The 18,354-nt window shown below is 36.6% G+C and overlaps 1 protein-coding gene across 1 annotated transcript in view; it reads right to left on the bottom strand.

Moving 5' to 3' along the window:
- The window catches only part of HPSE2 (heparanase 2 (inactive)), a 220,444-nt gene that overhangs the window by 58,886 nt on the left and 143,204 nt on the right, over positions 1-18,354 (bottom strand). The window contains exon 6 of the mRNA XM_063435333.1: positions 5,863-5,910. Within this exon, the coding sequence (XP_063291403.1) occupies positions 5,863-5,910 (48 nt within the window). The remainder of the gene's footprint in view (positions 1-5,862; positions 5,911-18,354) is intronic.

The following is an 18,354-nucleotide window of genomic DNA, read 5'->3' as shown; positions in this document are numbered from 1 at the left end:
CTTGTGGGGTGTCTGGGATGTGTAGCCCCTGCAACTTGCCCCAAGGAATTCATTTATAATCACAAACGTCTCTCGATTTTTTTTTTTGTACTGACTATATTTCTCATTTCTATGGGTTCCATAAATATAAGGAAGCACAAGGCTTCCAGTAGGTTGGATCTGTTTTCCACATTCCATCTTGGTTTGTTCTGGGAAACAGAATTATCCATTAATGTAAAATGTGTCAGGCTTACCATGCTGCCGTACCATAAGTGTTACATAGTTACATAGCTGAAAAGAAACTTGCGTCCATCAAGTTCAGCCTTCTTCACATTTGTTTTTTGCTCTTGATCCAAAAGAAGGCAAAAAAAAACCCAGTTTGAAGCACTTCTAATTTTGCAACAAGCTAGGAAAAAATTCCTTCTTGACCCCAGAATGCCAGTCAGATTTATCCTTGGATCAAGCAGTTATTACCCTACATTTGAAAGATTATATCCTTGAATATTCTGTTTTTGCAAGTATGCATCTAGTGGCTGTTTGAACATCTGTATGGACTCTGATAAAACCACTTCGTCAGGCAGAGAATTCCACATCCTTATTGTTCTTACAGTAAAAAAACCTTTTCTTTGCCTTAGACGAAATCTTCTTTCTTCAAGTCTAAACGCATGGCCTCGTGTCCTATGTAAAGTCCGGTTTGTGAATAGATTTCCAGTGTGATCATATATCTGCATGGATTGTAGCTCTGTAGACTTCCTGTAAGGTTTGAATGAGCAACAAAACCTACTGCATACAGTGAAAGGTGGAAAGAAGGAGACAAATATGACAGTGCGGTCAGTGGGAGACGTAATCTCTGTTTTTGGGCGGTTCCAAAGTATAATGAAAGTAGACCAATGAGGTGCCTACACAAGTTCTTACTACCATGTGAAGGACCATTCAAACTATTATTGCAAAGTCATGTGTTTGGGTTGTACTAAAAACAGTGATCATATACCATATCACCAAAACTGTAGCCATCGAACAAGAGAAATACCAACTTTATGCCTAAAACAATTTTTACTATTATTAACGGTGGTTTACAAATGATGTCATTTACAGTTTGACACTAGTAGCTTTTTTTAGTAGGACTACTGTACTGTAAAACAATATTTATCTCCACCTTAATCTACAGATTCCAACGAGTTAGCTAGTCCTCATAATTATATAACGAACTGTATGGTGTTGTACAAAAAGCAATACATGTTGCTGGAAGAGGAATTAAAGATTTTTCTCAATAATGTAAAGAAAAGAAGAGGATGGATAAAGCAAAACCTATCTTTATTTGTCCATAACATACAGGTTCCTTGCGGCTAAATCCCCACCACCACTCCAATCATATCCCAGTATGGTATGGGAATGTAGTTTATAGTTAAAGAATGCTGCTGGAGTCTCCCGTGTCCTTTACCATAAATTCTAATATTGCCAAAACGTCTTGATTCCAAATGCTTTCCCTTCACACTGAAAATACTGTGCCCAGTCAGAAAGCACTAATAGTAATACATCCCTTCTCTTAGCCAAAATGTAGAGAGACTGGATGATTTTTTTTCCCCCAAGAACAGTCTAAACACTGAGATCCCTTTCATTACGTGGGTAGCAATTGCCCCAGCAAACCTAGCCAACCAATGTCATCCAACTAGGAGGAAATCGACATTGATCATGCAGAAGTGTGGTATGGGGGGGTGATGTAAGCTTGTTTGGACACCTTATTCTACTAGGAGAAATTAACTATTTGTTGTGGTTTATCTATACAGGGCTGCAGAATATATCGGCGCTATCCAGAACTGCTGAATATGTTGGCGCTATATAAATCATTGTAATTGTGTGCTATATGTATTTGCTATGGGTAACAAGTGGATGTTATCTGTGTTATAGGTATAAATAGGTTAGTATGTATCAAGGATGTTATGTGGGTGCTGTGCATCATACGGGTATAGTGGTACATAGTGTCTTCCCAGCACCTCTTCCAGCATATCAGTAAAGGGAGAGAGAATTATCGACAGATGAAATGTAGATATTATGTGTCATATAAATTGTCTCCAAGATTATGGGTCTGGTGCCCACAACTATACTTAATTTGATTATCTCCGACCATATGAAATCCTGTAATATACATCCAGGAAAATATCTTAATAATCATTTATATTATCCGTCCTCTCACATATACAATGCATCATATTCAACAGCATAAGACATACTAGATGGAAGAAGCTATAGCTGTGAGAAATCGCAGACAGTACAGCTGAACCGAAAACGTTCCAGGTGCAAAGGTTTCTGGGACCCAGGGGAAAAAGCCAAATTTCAGCAGTATATCCCAAGTGAGAGGGGAACAGCTGCTGGTTGAATGCAGAGTGCGGCCAATAACTGCACTATAATGATATAATAGATGACTAAACCATCTCTAAACATTTCTTTAGAAGCAATCTGTCTGCAGTATGTTCCGTATGACTCCATGAACGGTATTGACACAAAGATGAAGATAATTGGACTTTAACCAAATACATATTTAACCCAAGATGTACCAGGAGGTCATCTTCACATTGATTTAACACCCCTTCAATACTCAAAGGATTAAAAGCTTAAGAAGGAGATTACGGGTAATAAGGCTGTCTCTCAAGCAGATGGAATTTAATTGAAGCCAAGTGTAAGCTTGCCCCGCGTTGTCGCCTGTGGATTCATGCCGCAAATAAGATGTTAATCTCTCAGTTACAGATACCCGTGCCCCTGATATGATATAGATTAACAATAGCATAATTAATAATTAATATCCTAACAGATAAGTTAAAGGAGCACTATAGGCATCCCAGACCATTTCATCTCATTGAAGTTTACTGGGTGCAGTGTCCCTGTCCCCTTAGCCTTGCAATGTAAAACATGTTTACATTAAAGATTTAAACACAGCCACTAGAGGCACTTCCTGCAGTTTTATGGAGTTAAACTCGGTGAAATTATGCTGCACATCCTCGTGCTTTGCATGAGGATTTCCAGCACCTTGCAAAACCCCATAGACATGCATTGAAGGACTAATGCGTGCGCGCTGCTCAGCAGTAGGCAGTGAAAGAGAGAGGCTGTGTCTCTGTCTCTTCACAGCACCTCTCTCAGCATATCAGTAAGGGGAGGGAGTAAACAGCAGCAAATCTGCCCCTTTTCTATTACTCATATGCCAAGCGAGATGCTAGGTAAAGGAAGAGAGATGCAGCATCTCTGTTTCTTCACAACACCTCTCCCAGCATATCAGTAAAGGGAGCAAGACAGAGTTAATGACATCAGCAACAAATCTCGACTGCTGCACAAAAGCGTGACTCCCACTATTCACAAGCAGCCGGGGTATGTCCTAGCGCTGCACAATACACGTTATTTTGTCACACGCCTAAATGGATTGACAATTAATAGCAATCAGTGTGTAAAAGAAACTCTAAATATACACCTGGGAATCCCGACTTGTTTCCCTCGACTCTCGATCATTGATTGACACTGTCCCATGTTGGACTGTAATCAGTGACAAACAGCTTACATACTCAGCTCAGTCCCAGAGAGAGGAAAATCAACTTTCTAAATGTTGCTTTTTTTCTGATCCTGATGCTCTGACTTGTCTGAATGCCGGATTTCAAGATGTGGAAGTAACACATATTTATTTTCAGTGAACGCAAGAAGGAAATGATATCTCCTAGGAATCCTCTGTTCCCAGTAATCCCCTCCAATGGTTTTGATGGCATAAAAAATTATACATTTTTCAACTTTGGAACAATCTCAGAAAAATAATATATTTACAATTTGATAGGAGGTGACATCATAATAAACCAGGGAACAATCACTTTTGTTTTTGTGTTGTTATCATGGTTCCCACAGCTTCTCCACCGTCCTGCACCATTTCTTTTGACATCTGCCTTTTAAGAACCTTTTATTCCTGGATGACCCGGTTTGAGCATTAGTAAATGTTAGATTACTCTCTAGCATGGCCAGGGCCAGAATGAAACCCGGCCTGGTGCTGAAAATAATGATGGAACTAATTACAGAACCTTATAGATAGAAAGCAGTAACACCGTCCCAAGTGTCTTGTATCTGGTGAAGGTGATGCCGGTGGGAAGCTCACAGGATTCGTTTATAAGAATACAGATACCAAATGCTAATCTCCTGCTTTCATCTTTCAACCAAATTCATACCCCCAACCCTGGTGCCCTGTGAAGTGGGAAAAATCATTATTTTATAGACAGTCAGTTAACGCTAGTTTTGTTCCCCTGTATCCCTTCTAAGTTCCCATACTCATTGCCCTCTGTACAAAGCAAAAGCATGTGAAGAGTAGTTAAAAAATATAATAAACGTAAATAAAAATAAATAAATATATATATATATATAAAGACAATTTAGACCCTCTTGCACTGCTACAAAAATTAATAATACCAGGTGCCAAGTCCCAATAGTATAAAAAAATCAAAAAATTACCGTCACTCTTGGGTTTAATTCATCCAGTTTATTTTTGGTAGATTCAGACTAGGTCAACATTTCAGCTCTCAATCGGAGCTTTCATCAGGACACCAAAGGCCTTTTTCAGCTCCCGATCGGAGCTTTCATCAGGACACCAAAGGCCTTTTTCAGCTCCCGATCGGAGCTTTCATCAGGACACCAAAGGCCTTTGGTGTCCTCTACCAACAATAAACTGGATGAATTAAACCCAAGAGTGACGGTAATTTTTTAATTTTTTATATGTATATATATATATATATATTTAAATCAATATATATCCGCTGCATTAGCTCCAATATTAATTTAACCTTGAGTATGGCGCAATATCCCTCTCACGTTGTGGCACTTTTAAAGCATAGTTGGCAGACCTATTACCTAGCAACCAAAATCGTATTTTATTCTTTAATATCATGCAGTCAGGCAATGAATGCTAGAGGTATTTCTATATTTTTGTAGTATTCATCACATACAATGAGTGCGTGTTGTACTCAACACTAATGCACACTGTAATGTATAAACTCTAAAACGTTTTATCCCCTCTATATATTCCTGTAAAAGGTAGTTCAAAATAAAACAAATATTTAAAAAAGTTTATATATCAATATTTCAAAAATATCAAAATATTCTAAAATTTAAATTAATAAATCATTTTGAAAGTTTATCCAATATTACATCGAGACTAGGTTCTTTTTTTTTTTTTTAATTGAAAGAGCATGATAAGGAAGTCATTTTTGTAATTGTTCTGCTGAAAGATAATGTTTACTAAAAAAGTCATATTGGTTAAAACATCAAAATCATTTGCTTCCAGTTAAAAAATATGTGCATACAAATACATAGAAAAGAGTGTTCGTCTAAATATTTTTAGTTTTATTTTTCATATGGATTTTAAAGATTATATTTCATATGAAGTAAAAAAACAAACAAAAAAAAATATCAAATGAAACAACATAGACCTAACATGGCAAAATGTCTTGTAACACAAGATTTTAGGACCAGATATAGCATTCAGTAGTAGAACAATTGTCTGCCCAATTTAGCTAATCACAGGTGTGTATCCCCAGACGTGAATTCATTTTTATCTCCAATCTTAAAGCACACCTGTGACTGACTTAGTAAATCCTAGATGTTCGCTTCCTCTGAGATCCCCAAGCAGATGGATCCCAGACCGTCACTGTAGTTATTATTATTTTATTATTTTATTATTTATATAGCGCCATCAGATTCTGTAGCGCTGTACAATAGTTCTACATGAGTATGGTGTCTGCTTTAAGAAATCTTTCAAGTTTATTTCCCATGAATATCTTAAGGGACCTATTTAGAGCCCAGTTTAAAAAAAATCTAAATGTGTCGGAATCTGCACATAGTAACAAGGAGCAAAATACCTACTGTTGCCAGGTAACAGCATCAACTGTTTTGCCCGCTACTTTCATAAATCTGCAATACAAAAACAAACAAAAAAACAACTTCAGTGAGTTTAAATGAAGTGGACATTTTTAACTATGTATCTTTCGTATTGCAGCTATCTGAAATGCTTAGAAGAGAACTTGTTTTCCTCTAAAAGACAAACAGATGTGGACAGAAACAGTGTTAATGGATCAAATATAAGCGCTGTCAGACAGCGAAACGCACAGTTACACGAAGTGAACCAGTTCGTAAACTGAAGGTGTATTAATTAATCCATTGGCATGCAGTGTATATGGTGCAAGGAAGAAAAAGCAAAAAAATTATTAACACATTTCGTTGCTCACTGTACCTAATCGTAAGTACGATAGCAATTTGCCAAGTGTAGTTTTAAATAGTCAGCTAAAAATACAGGTACTTGGCAGCTAATTCTATAATTAGACAACACACTCTTTTGCAATTCAAAGTATTATACAGACATTTATTATAGCAATATATTGATAACAAAATACGTCAAAGTCCGTAATGTGCTTAAGTGCATTGTGTGCATGTGTGATGTCATATTATTTTAATATAAAACAAATAATATGTGCAAATAACTAAAAGTGGAACATATATCACAAACAGGTTGCTTTGCGATAAATTAAAATACATTTTATATACAAACATACTGTTAGATTCATAAAGTTTACCAACAACCTTAGTGAAACTAACCTGTGCATGGATATAAACAAAGTGTTAAATGACAAAAAGATTCCTCATTATCAAAATATGCAGAAGTAAAACATAAATGGCATTCATAAATATAAATCTGCGTGCCAAATTGTGAAATAAATACTGATTTTTTAAAAAAAAAATGTATTTCTGTCTTTCTTAAAAATCTTGATATTTTCAATGATGCAGAATTTTATGCTATTCAATGAATAAGACAGATGCCGATTTAATACTAATTTAGAATACCTTGCTAAGGCATGCCCGGTTAAAAAAAAAAAAAAAAAAAAATACATTTTATGTTATTCTCATATTTAGACATTTAGACTCTAGATTATTAAATCATTTTTATAATCTACTTTAACTTTCAAAATTTAGGTGACTGATAAATAATCTTGAAGGAAAAAAAATATATATATGTTAATTAGACTTGAACACGGAAAAAAAAAAACATTTACTTTGGCCAAATTGATTTGTCTGAAAACAAAATGTCGGTGGATTCAGGCTTCGTCAATGTGGCGACGATTTTTGTCCATGCAATTGTTTCAGGAAAAACAATAATTAATTGTCTATATATTTCACAGTAAACCGTTAATCACATTTTTATACCAGTTAGAAGTATCCAATAGAGAGAGAAAAAAAGAAACAGAAAAAAACCGATATTTATATTTTACATATTTAATAAATATATAAAAATAGATTTCTTTCCCTGCTCCTCCTTAGTGGCTATCACCATCAATCGTCTTTTTTCCTATCATTCTCTTGTTTTGTCACCACAGACAGAACTCAAATTACAAAACCAACAAAGCTGTTCATGTATTCTCCATTCCCTGGTGTAGAGCAAGCGCCTCATTAGACGTGTTCGCGGCAAGCTCAGGGCACTGAAACATCACTATTTGCATAGTCTGCCCTTAGATGGCCGGCCTGCAGAATTTGCGATTAAATTCAGAAGAACTTTTGTTCGCCCAAAATTCGGACGAATCAGAATTCATTTGAAAACCGAATGCACAAGTAGAATGTTAATATAATTTTAGAAGATCATCACTTGTTTTTTTTTGTTTTTTTTTTTTAGCATTTTTTAAAATATACTAGATTTTTGTCATTTTTACTTTAACTGTTTTTTTTGTAACTCTAAATAATATAAGCTTGTCCTATACTGAATAATTTAAAATGTTCCGATTTCACACAAAACTGCAACGTATGCATATTTTATGTCCACATTTGCACATTTGCACATTTTCAATCTATTTATTTTCTAGTAGAGACATTGTATTTTTCTCAAGAAATAATGGTGGAGACATAGATTTTGTAAAATTATTTTTGTGCTGAATCTTTCTCCTTCAGATAACACACACGAACAGTCATTAGCCATCTTTAATACTAATGAAATGTCAGCAAATGATAGATTTATTTTGTTGTGTTTGTATTGTATTGTTGTATTGTTGTCTTCTGTATGTTGTTACATGATTCGTGATATATTTCCCTGAAGGGGTTATATTTTTCATTTTAGTTTTCTTTACAAATGTGGTAACCAGAAAAATTTGAATATTATAAAGTGTGCCACTATTAGTACAACAGTATCCTTTTCTTGTCCCTTGTACTGTTCACTATCACAATGTTTTTAATATTTAAGTTGGATGAGTTTCGAACATGTTAATGTTTTGGTTGTCTTGTTTAAGTAAGATCATAGTATTTTAACCCATAACCATCTGTCTTACAATAGTTTTTTTACTTCAGTCACATTATTTATCTTTAAAAAAGTTTTGGTAAAATTATAATTCATCATTTAGATTTGTCCATTCCACGATCTATTATTGTCCATAATCTTAGGTATGTCTGATTATACATTGACATTACAATGTGTATAATCTAATAAAAACATACATAAACTGGCGTCTTTCAAGACAAACCTTTAGGGAAAAAAGTCAAACTGAATATTGGCCTCAGCAAGAAAATGGAGTCCAGTACAAGCTGTAGGCCAAATACATGGGTCAAGGGTCACATGTTCATTGGTCACATGTTCATTGCATTGTACTGCATGCTGAAGATAATTGAAATGTCTAGTTGATAAAAGAAACCTCATCTTGTGCACCTGGCTTCAGAAAATCGACAAACTCAGATTCCATCATTTAAGTTGATTCATTCTTTTTTTTTCGGAGTTCCGTAATCACTGTGTCCTTAGGTGATATTCAAATGTTGAGTAGAAACATACGAGCATTGCTGTAGAACATAGACTAGCTGGATTTCAGCCTAAGGACAAGGCCATCCAAATGTTCCCGGAAGATGGTGGGTGGAAAAATATAATTTAAAACATGTTTTCCCCCCAAAAAGACCATCCAGTCATATCCAAAAATGGAGCAGAGAAAGATTCCATCACTATCCCGGTGCCCACATAGCCCTCTCTAGCACTGTAACTTCTTTTTTTATGCAATGGAATATAAAAGTAAGTAACATCCGTTGATAAAGTGTGACAGTTACAATTAAATGTTAGCAAAGAAATGCAAAATGTAGATAATTAACTGTGTTGGGTGTCATGATTTTATTTAATTTGTAAATGCATAGCATAAAAACATAAGCTCAACCAAAAACCATATAAACTTAGAAATACTTAAATCTGAAACTTAGCATCTTCTATGACAATATGCCATCATTCGCATCTCCGTCAATCAAGAAGTGCTCCTAACAAAGCTAAGAGGCTAACACTATGTCCTAACTAGATCAGGAGACCACAAAACCAAGATGGCCCTAATAACGTTTGACATATCACCAAGCTCTCAAACATGTCTAAAGTCATAGAAAACGTAATCATGAAATAATTCCAACCGCACTTATAGATTAACATCCTGGACTCCGTGCATTCTGTTTTAGACCTTAGAAAAGGTACTGGACCAGTACTCATAAAAGCATGGAATGACACATCACATCTCTTTGAACTACGTATCAAGTCTGCTCTTATTCTCTTGGATTACTTTGTAACCTTTCTACATAATCAAAGGGACACTGTAGGCACTGTTACTGCTCATTGAAGTGGTTATAGTGTCTTCATTCAGCATTAAACCGTTTTTTGTGTTTTGCTGCTATTTAAGAATCCCCATCATCCCATCTTCTCTGTTTTGCTTGGTGCTTGGGTTCATGAGGCAGCATTGGCCTGACTAGCAATGGGTGGCTTAGAATATCAGCTGACTGCTTTCAGCCTATCACAGTTCCCATTGGTGGTATGAATTGGTATGGCTAAAAAAGAAAGTGTGTAATCTCTGATTTAGGCATATCTCCAGTAGTGGTCAGACTGTGGTGGTCAGGGACCCTTATTTAGTGTTAAACTGCTCGAAAAGTGTTCAAATTAAATGGAGGCACAGCATAAGGGAATTCAAGGCACTATAACCAATTCAATGAGAGGAAATGGTTATATTGCCTACAGTATCCCTTTAAAGTGCACCTGTTATGATTTCCTTTATACATTCTGTAAGCCAAATTAATAGCAGATACAAACAGGACAAATATTTAGTTCTACATTATCTCGAATACCTTTTACTTTACCATTATCGGCATACGTGTAAAAACTAGACTCTCAGAGATGTGGAGAAGCTGCAACCAAGCAGTGTATATTCTTGAATAAGGTGTTAAAGCTGTTAGGATATCACGTGGAGTATTAAAATGCACCGTGTAACATCTGTATTACGGCCCCTGCAGACCTCATTAGCGATAGAGGGTGCACTTTCACCTATACTCTGATGAAAGGCAAATGCACATTGTAGCATCAAGGGACCACAAAAAACAGCTACCATCCCAGCAGTAGTTATGGTTAATCATGAATGGATGCCTGCAAGCCTTCTTTAATTCAAGGCAGACAAAATGGAATAAATGATCATGAAAACACAAAACGCAGATAAATCTAAAGCGAAGACCAGGGAGGACTTCTACTAACCCCACACCCATATTGCCCATTCCCAGTGGTGACAATACATGGTGGAGGGCAAATAACATACAACAGTCAAAACTGGGGGGAGGGAGGGGGGATGAGGGGAGGAACTTATAATTTCCACCACTAAATCATACCACTGAAATAAATAATATATATATATATTATACGTATACACACACATATTCAGAGGTGGCAACATTTATTTCATTTTACATCCTTTTATTATACACACATGCCACAATGTTTATATTTATGTCAGTTTGCCTCCTTTTATTATGCCCACATCATGCCACACTGACTGCAATTATTTCGGTACTCCTCCTCCCTCCCAAGGCTCCTGGTATGGCTCTGATTAGCTCCGCTCACTGCTGTCCCCACTTCAGCCTCACAGCACACCCTCTGCAGCCCTCCCCCCGTGACGTCTCCACACCCAGGTCTGGGGGCGGAAGTGCATGGACGCTGTGCCCTCACTCATCTCCAGTGCTTGCTCCTGTACAGACTACACCTGTGCTGGCAGCCAGAAGATGAATGCAGGCATCCAGCTCTGTAAGTAATGGCTGTGGCCATTGGTGCCAGGTAACAAGCTACAGCACAACAGTGGGCAGTGTCAGTGGCGCTTTTACTGGCTATTACTGGGTCTTCCTGAGCAACCTAGTCGCCCCGACAGACCCAAATGATATCTGTAGAGACACTTAGCACTGTGGGGTTTCAAGTTTGGCAGGGATCACACTGGGGGGAATAATCAGAGGGGGGGGGGGGGGGAATTGCTCCCCTGTAGTGATGCCTTTTTTTGTGCAGGCTGTGTCAATCATAGCCAGGGGAGGTGTGGCTAGGGCTGCATAAACAGAAACAAAGTGATTTAACTCCTAAATGGCAGTGAATTGAGCAGTAAAAGCTGAGAAGCATGATCTATACACTAAAACTGCTTCATTAAGTTAAAGTTGTTTAGGTGACTATAGTGTCCCTTTAATGTCCTTACAGTGATGTGACTTATTAATCTAAATGGAAAACAGTAACCATGGCAGAAGAAAATGTTGCATTCTGTCATCAAATCTGCCACTATTTCAGTCCTATCTAATGATTTGTATTACTTATGACTGTAGAAAAGACGTTTTAATTGCCGGTTTACAAATATTCTGAATCTCATGTTTCAAGTCTCAGTATGCAGATAAAGGATAAGCCAACATGGTGTTGGTGGTTTTAATAAACATTTAAGGGACTATGTATTAAATTATGCAAATAAATAAAAATATAATAAACATTATTTGCACCTCTGATTTCACCGTTTTTATTCTGAACTCATCCAGAAACCAGGAAGTGGCTGAGATATATCAGCCAATCCTGGACCTGTCGTTGTTTGCAATGGAACTAGTGAGCATATTCCATAAACTCCTACCCAACATATGTTTATTGGATACAATGTTCAGCATTCAGCAGTAGTTTTATTCATGAAAAGACATAAACAAAACCACTGTGCAAGCAAATAGCTATGGAACAGCTTGCCAAAGAAAGAGTAAATGTTATGGATATCATACGCCATGCATGCACACACCGTACATGTACTTGTATAGAAGGGGAATCATCATGCATGGGCTAATACAGCTGTGGCATTCTTTGAAAATAACTGAAACTTAATGTAGATATGGATATAAAATGTTATTATATATCAACGCACATAGCATAGATCAATTCTTAGTAAATATGGGCCAATATAAAACTAAAAATCCATACTGGACTTAAACAAATACATGTTGCATTGCATGCAGTATTATCATCTAAAGACGTTATTTTATTTCATTTTAAAAACAAAATGTGAAATCATCTCTTCTTTCCAATAGCACAAAATATTTTCTGCAATAAAATAGGGTTACTTACTTGTTACTGATGTTCTCCACATATCTACTCTTTTGAAGCAATTTTGCCGCACTGCCGTAGACCCGGGAACCACTGACGCTGTGCATTGTCAACATTTTAAGAGTGAGCGTCCCCTTTTCCCAAACGCGTCGATCTCATGTTACCGCCTTCAGTTTCACCTTTGACCGGCTGTTGGACCAAGGGGATCTGAAGATAAAGTGGAGCATGTGGGTAAGTGCAGGTTTGCAGAGATGATCAACGCAGAGAACATCAGTGACAAGTAAATATAAAAAAGGAGATTTCACGTATTTGTTCAGCATGTCCTAATTTTGACTTTATGGTTCTTTTGTTGTAAAAAGTTCACATATTTTTAGGAATATAAATACAAAAAGAGAAGTCCTGCGCTTAAGCTGCAAGGACTACAACACACATCAGCCCCAATATATAGTAAAAACCAAAGAAAAGAAAATGTTACTTGCGCTTTCTCCTTAATCCCTAGGTATATTAAGCGCAGGACTTCTCTTTTTGTATTTGTATTTACTTTGCATCGCACAGCCTGGTTACAATGCTGCTACCCATCCCATGTGTTCCCTATTAAGGGTTAATAAGTATAGGGGTGTATATAAAAAATACCCCTTTCTGTCTCATTAGAGATATATTTGCCAGAAGCTTAAGGAAGCAAGCTGGAGGGTCAGTGTTAGGACCCGCTTAGGGGGGTCTGCCTTGACGTTGGCAGGCGGGCATTCCCTCCAATGGCCATTGGAACAACTAAATGACCTCCATTTGTCTAAATATACATAGGGATTAAGGAGAAAGCGCAAGTAACATTTTCTTTTCTTTTATTTTTAGGAATATGTTTAATAGTGTATGTTTTGTACTCTACTGGTCACAAGTTGTTTTGTTTTAGGCACACCTTTTTAGAAGAGATGAAAATACTAAGTATTGATTGGCCAACATCTAGGGGTGTCTAACAGGGGATACCCTTTATATGTCCACAGTCCGTCAGTGTTCATATAGACTCTAGCACCAAAACGCGGGTCAAGCTCTCTAACACTTTGCACGTGTTGTACTTACGCACTATCCACTTTAATAAAAATAAAACAATCTATAGTCAACAGGCAACATATACGGAATAAAGACTATGCATATTTGGGATTCTGGGGCAACGTTCTAAAAACAGGACAATCTGGAAGAGCATATTGGTTCTAGTTGTGAAACTTTATTCTACAATTGCTTTTTATGCAGAATCCAAAAATGTTTATAAAACCTTGATATAAAACCCATATGAAGAAATACATCACAAGGCTATTTCAAATATGGATGTGGATAGACGAATGGTGGTCCATTGAATATTATAGCATCCTTTCTAGTATTTGCAAACTTTGAGTTTGCACTTCAGTTGAGCATCTCAGAGGATCTCAACGCAATTAGCACAAAACTTGTAAAGGGACCACATCAACAGTTTTACCCTTAATATGCAAGCTGTGTTCTCTTGTTAAAGATTACTTATTTGCTGCCTGATTATTGATTATTTTATGCTATTTGGCACTTGTGCACTTTATTGAGACTCTGTGACCAAGACCATGGCATTCTGGGGTATCATCGGGGCTTCCTTATCTTTCAGATTCCTGTAGAGAAGCACAGCAGTATTTGATGTCCAAATGAGCACTTTCTGTACAATTGTATGAAAACAATCTGAAAGTCAGACATTATGTTGTTGGATTATTCTCAAGTGTTAAACTCTTTGTTAGAATTTAATTAATATGTGGTTTTTAATTCTATTTGGTGATAAAAGGCCTTTATATTGTGGAAGCCAACAGGCATCACAGCAGTTTTTGGTAAATGTTAGATTAAAAAATTCCATAAAGCTTAGCTTTTGGCCAATCCAAACATCAATTCAATGGGGATCATTGGAACTCAACAACAAATTGCAGAGCAAATTGCTGGCGGCTTCAGTTCTTGCTATCTATCACATTACGTTTTAATTGCATCATGTGTCGGAAAGGACAATACAGATGGAATAAATTGCATTTACTGTTTAGAAAGAAGATATGTGAAGGAAAACTAGAAATGCCAACAGAGTTGAGTCTGACGGCATACAATATCATGGTGAAAAAACATCTTAAACTGATTTTATGATTTTAAAATGTTGAATTTATAAGAACTGGAAGGCGTGTGTGTAATGTAATAGTGAATACACAAAATAATCTACAACACTTTTACTTATGAAGTTTCCCTTTGCGCCAATGTAGTTTTTGTCCGAGCTCACAATCTAATCTATAAAGACCCATTAAAAAAAATTAAATGCCCTGTTTTTCTAACATTGATATCTCTATATAGCTACAAAACTATAACATTGACGAGACATTCCATTTTGGAATTATTTCTGTCTGTTTTGACTGCATAAACGTTTGTTGGTCCTCAAAGGGTTCATTTTGCAGATGAAACTGTGTGCTTTAGCACAGGTGGAAATCTGAAATACAAGCGAGCTTCGAGAGTGAATACAGAAAGATGGAATTTAATGTAAAGGTGGTCATGCTCTGTCTCCACGTTATAATGTAATAACTCAGAGGCTTTCACACGATAACAGGTTTATAACTGGATACAATAAAGGGAAATTCATTGATCAACTTCATGCCATTAACAGAAGAACTGGCATGACTGATATAGCTCCCAAGAAATTGGAGTAAGCATTATGAATACCAGTGCTTTGTTTTAAGAAATGATGTCCTCCTAAAAGAGTTACCCATTTACTTTCTCCTTTGAATGGTCCAAACATTAATTCACTGCAAAACTTAACTTGGTGAATTGCTTACCATTCTCCCAGATCATGATTGTTTATGAATATCTCCCTGCATTTTCATCTGATTAGATCAACAGGTTCGGTTTGGCATGACGGACAATAATTTGAAAAATGTTCTGCATTTTATTGATTTATTTTAAACGCGAATTTAAAGCACATCAATGCACCACACCATATCGCACTTAAAATACCTTGGATTTACTTTTAGAACACAATTCTTTGTAAAGATCAGATTAACCTGCAGGGCAGGAAGCATGTGTCGTAAGGCAAATCCTGGTAACATGTAAAGATTAGTGAATAGATCTGCTGGAACGTGATTTGTGAGTTTATTGAGTAATAAAGGGATAACTGGAACTCAGGTTCGTAATAAAGAACCAATATGAAGAAGTTTGTTTGATAACTCGATGACAGCTAGAGTCCTGGAGGGATTATGTCTGTGTCCTACACCATTTGGATGATCATAAATGTATCAGATTGTGAATTCGCAGAGGACTGTGCAGTGTAAAACCTAAAGAAAAATTAAAATAAAAACTACAACATTTTTAGTAAGTAAATCTTAGCAAAGGATGATGTACACATTTATAAGCCTGCTTATAAGTATCTCTGTCAATCAGATATTTTATGAATATCAAAATCCTTTAAGCACAAAACGTCATGTGACTCATAAAGTTTATTAAAACTTAGTTTAAAAACATATTGAACGTTATTTAAAGTGGAATTGTCACATCCTGAGAAGTGACAGTCCTGTGTTCCTCCAGTAAATAATGCAGTGCAGGTAAGTAAATAAATAATCTTCTTGTTCAGGGTCTGCGTCTCTCATCCATCTGGGCCTCAGCTATAGCAGATTTGAGTAATCTCTGCCATGTAAACCATAAGAGGCTGTACACGAGAAGTCAGTATGTTGTGTGATTGTTTAATGCAGACTATTCCTGTTTCAGCTACTTACAGGACAACTGTCATTAAAGGATCACTATAGGGTCAGGAACACAAACATGTATTCCTGACTCTATAGTGTTAAAACCACCATCTAGCCCCGCCGGGCCCCTCATGCCTCCATAAATATAGCAACATCTTACTGTATTCAAGCCAGAATCTGTAGATCTGCATGCTGTTTGCCTAAAAAAAACAAGCAGTCTGCTGACATCATCAGAAGTGGTAGCCTGATCCAATCACAGTGTTTCCCCATAGGATTGGCTGAGACTGACAAAGAGGCAGATCAGGGGCAGAGCCAGCACGATTCAAACACAGCCCTGGCCAATCAGCATCTCCTCATTGAGATGAATTGAATCAATGAATCTCTATGAGGAAAGTTCAGTGTCTGCATGCAGTGGGAGGAGACACTGAATGTTTGGATGCATTTTAGGCAGCCATGACCCAGGAAGGATCTCTAACAGCCATCTGAGGAGTGGCCAGTGAAGTAATCACTAGGCTGTAATGTAAACACTGCATTTTCTCTGAAAAGACAGTGTTTACAGCAAAAAGCCTGAAGGTAATGATTCTACCCACCAGAACAAATTCAATAAGCTGTAGTTGTTCTAGTGACTATAGTGTCCCTTTAAATGTTCACTTCGCATTTTGTAAAAGTTATTTCATTTAATGAAGCCTACTGTTTTATATATATATATATATATATATATATATATTTTATTATTATTATTATTTATTTATTTTTTATTTATTTATTTTTTTTGTATTTTTTTTTTTGCAGATTTATTTTTGTGAGAAAATGTCCCTTTGTATCAGGCCTAACCTAACTTGCCTGTTGCTGCAGTTTCAGACAGCGCAATCACAGCAGCGGGCAAGGTAGGCAGAGCAGCAGTTGGTCAGACAGATACAAAAAAAAGAGACATTTTCTCAAAAAAATCAATATACATAATTTCAAAATGTATCATTACGTTTCATTAAATGTAATACATTTTTACAAAACGAGAAGTGAAATTTGATGACAGTTGTCATTTAACAAGTTGTCATCTGATAACCATAAACTAGTTAGTACACAATAATGCACTTACATTAATGTTAGTTTAAGGTGACATTATTTCATCCTCAGTGATAGTAAAATGTGTTTAATCACAAATGATGAAAAGTTCTAATCTAACCGAAGAGTAATATGGATTAATTACTCATATAAAATGTACAAACTCCCTCCACCAGTCTTTATCAGTGTATGTCACATTCTGACATATGATTACTATTAGAAAAACAAGAGTAGTTATTGGAAAAATATTAGAAAAACAAGTAGTTACATAGTTAAAGAGCCAATCAGCTGTAGCTTTTTCACTATGAGTAACTCCCCCCAACCACGACTGTCCAAGGTGTCTCTGGGGTTATCACATCGTGTGTGCTGACACCAGATGTACAGGTTGCACAAATCTGATATTGTCAACCAAGTACACAGTATTCCATCTGGCTGATTGACAGCCCAGGGAGGCGGATTTACACATAGGTAAAACAAGGTAATTATCTCTGGAATTAAACATTTTTAAAAAGAAAGGCTGCAAGTTGTTACACCATAACCACTTGCGTCCCTGCCGAAGTAGATCAAGAAGATTTGTAATTGCACGTTCAGACAGCATGTTAGTATGGTAGGAATCAAATGACATCAGATTTTACAAATCTAACTTCATGCTGTAAAGCAAGAGACCCACCCCAGTAACGGCATTCCCTGCAAATCCCTCCAGTTACAAAATGTGTTTGAAAGACATTATCTTGGCCCAGTCAGGGCCAAGATAATGTCTTTCAAACACATTTAATATTTACAGAACTATTATGGTTTCCAGTTTCAGATTCCAAACACACAGTGCCAGACTGGGCAGAGAATTCTAGTACATTATACATATTTTACATGCTTAGAATGTGTAAATGTCTCTCACTTGGAATCATAACACAGAAACGAGTATGTAAGAGTTACTGGAAACGATAATCGGTATAATTTTTATCTTGCACCTTATGTCATGTGAGTGTCGGGCAATCTACAACCACACAGCTGTTGTTTGAATATAGCTGTCCATATTGCGTCGCAGCCCAATAGAGGTAGGATGAGCTGTACAATATTACACTCAATAATAACACAGACGCGGAGAGCGGATAGTTTCTACTAGATTGTGCATTCTGTTTCGTTCGACTTGCAATTCGTCCAAATTAAGGCTGATTGTTGGTTCTGCCAAATTCCTTGCCTCTGAAGCAC

Source organism: Pelobates fuscus, chromosome 10 (assembly GCF_036172605.1).
Source record: "Pelobates fuscus isolate aPelFus1 chromosome 10, aPelFus1.pri, whole genome shotgun sequence".
Taxonomy (NCBI): Eukaryota; Metazoa; Chordata; class Amphibia; order Anura; family Pelobatidae; genus Pelobates; species Pelobates fuscus.
The sequence above is the reverse complement of the archived record's forward strand: the minus strand, read 5'-3'. Positions and strand labels throughout refer to the sequence as shown.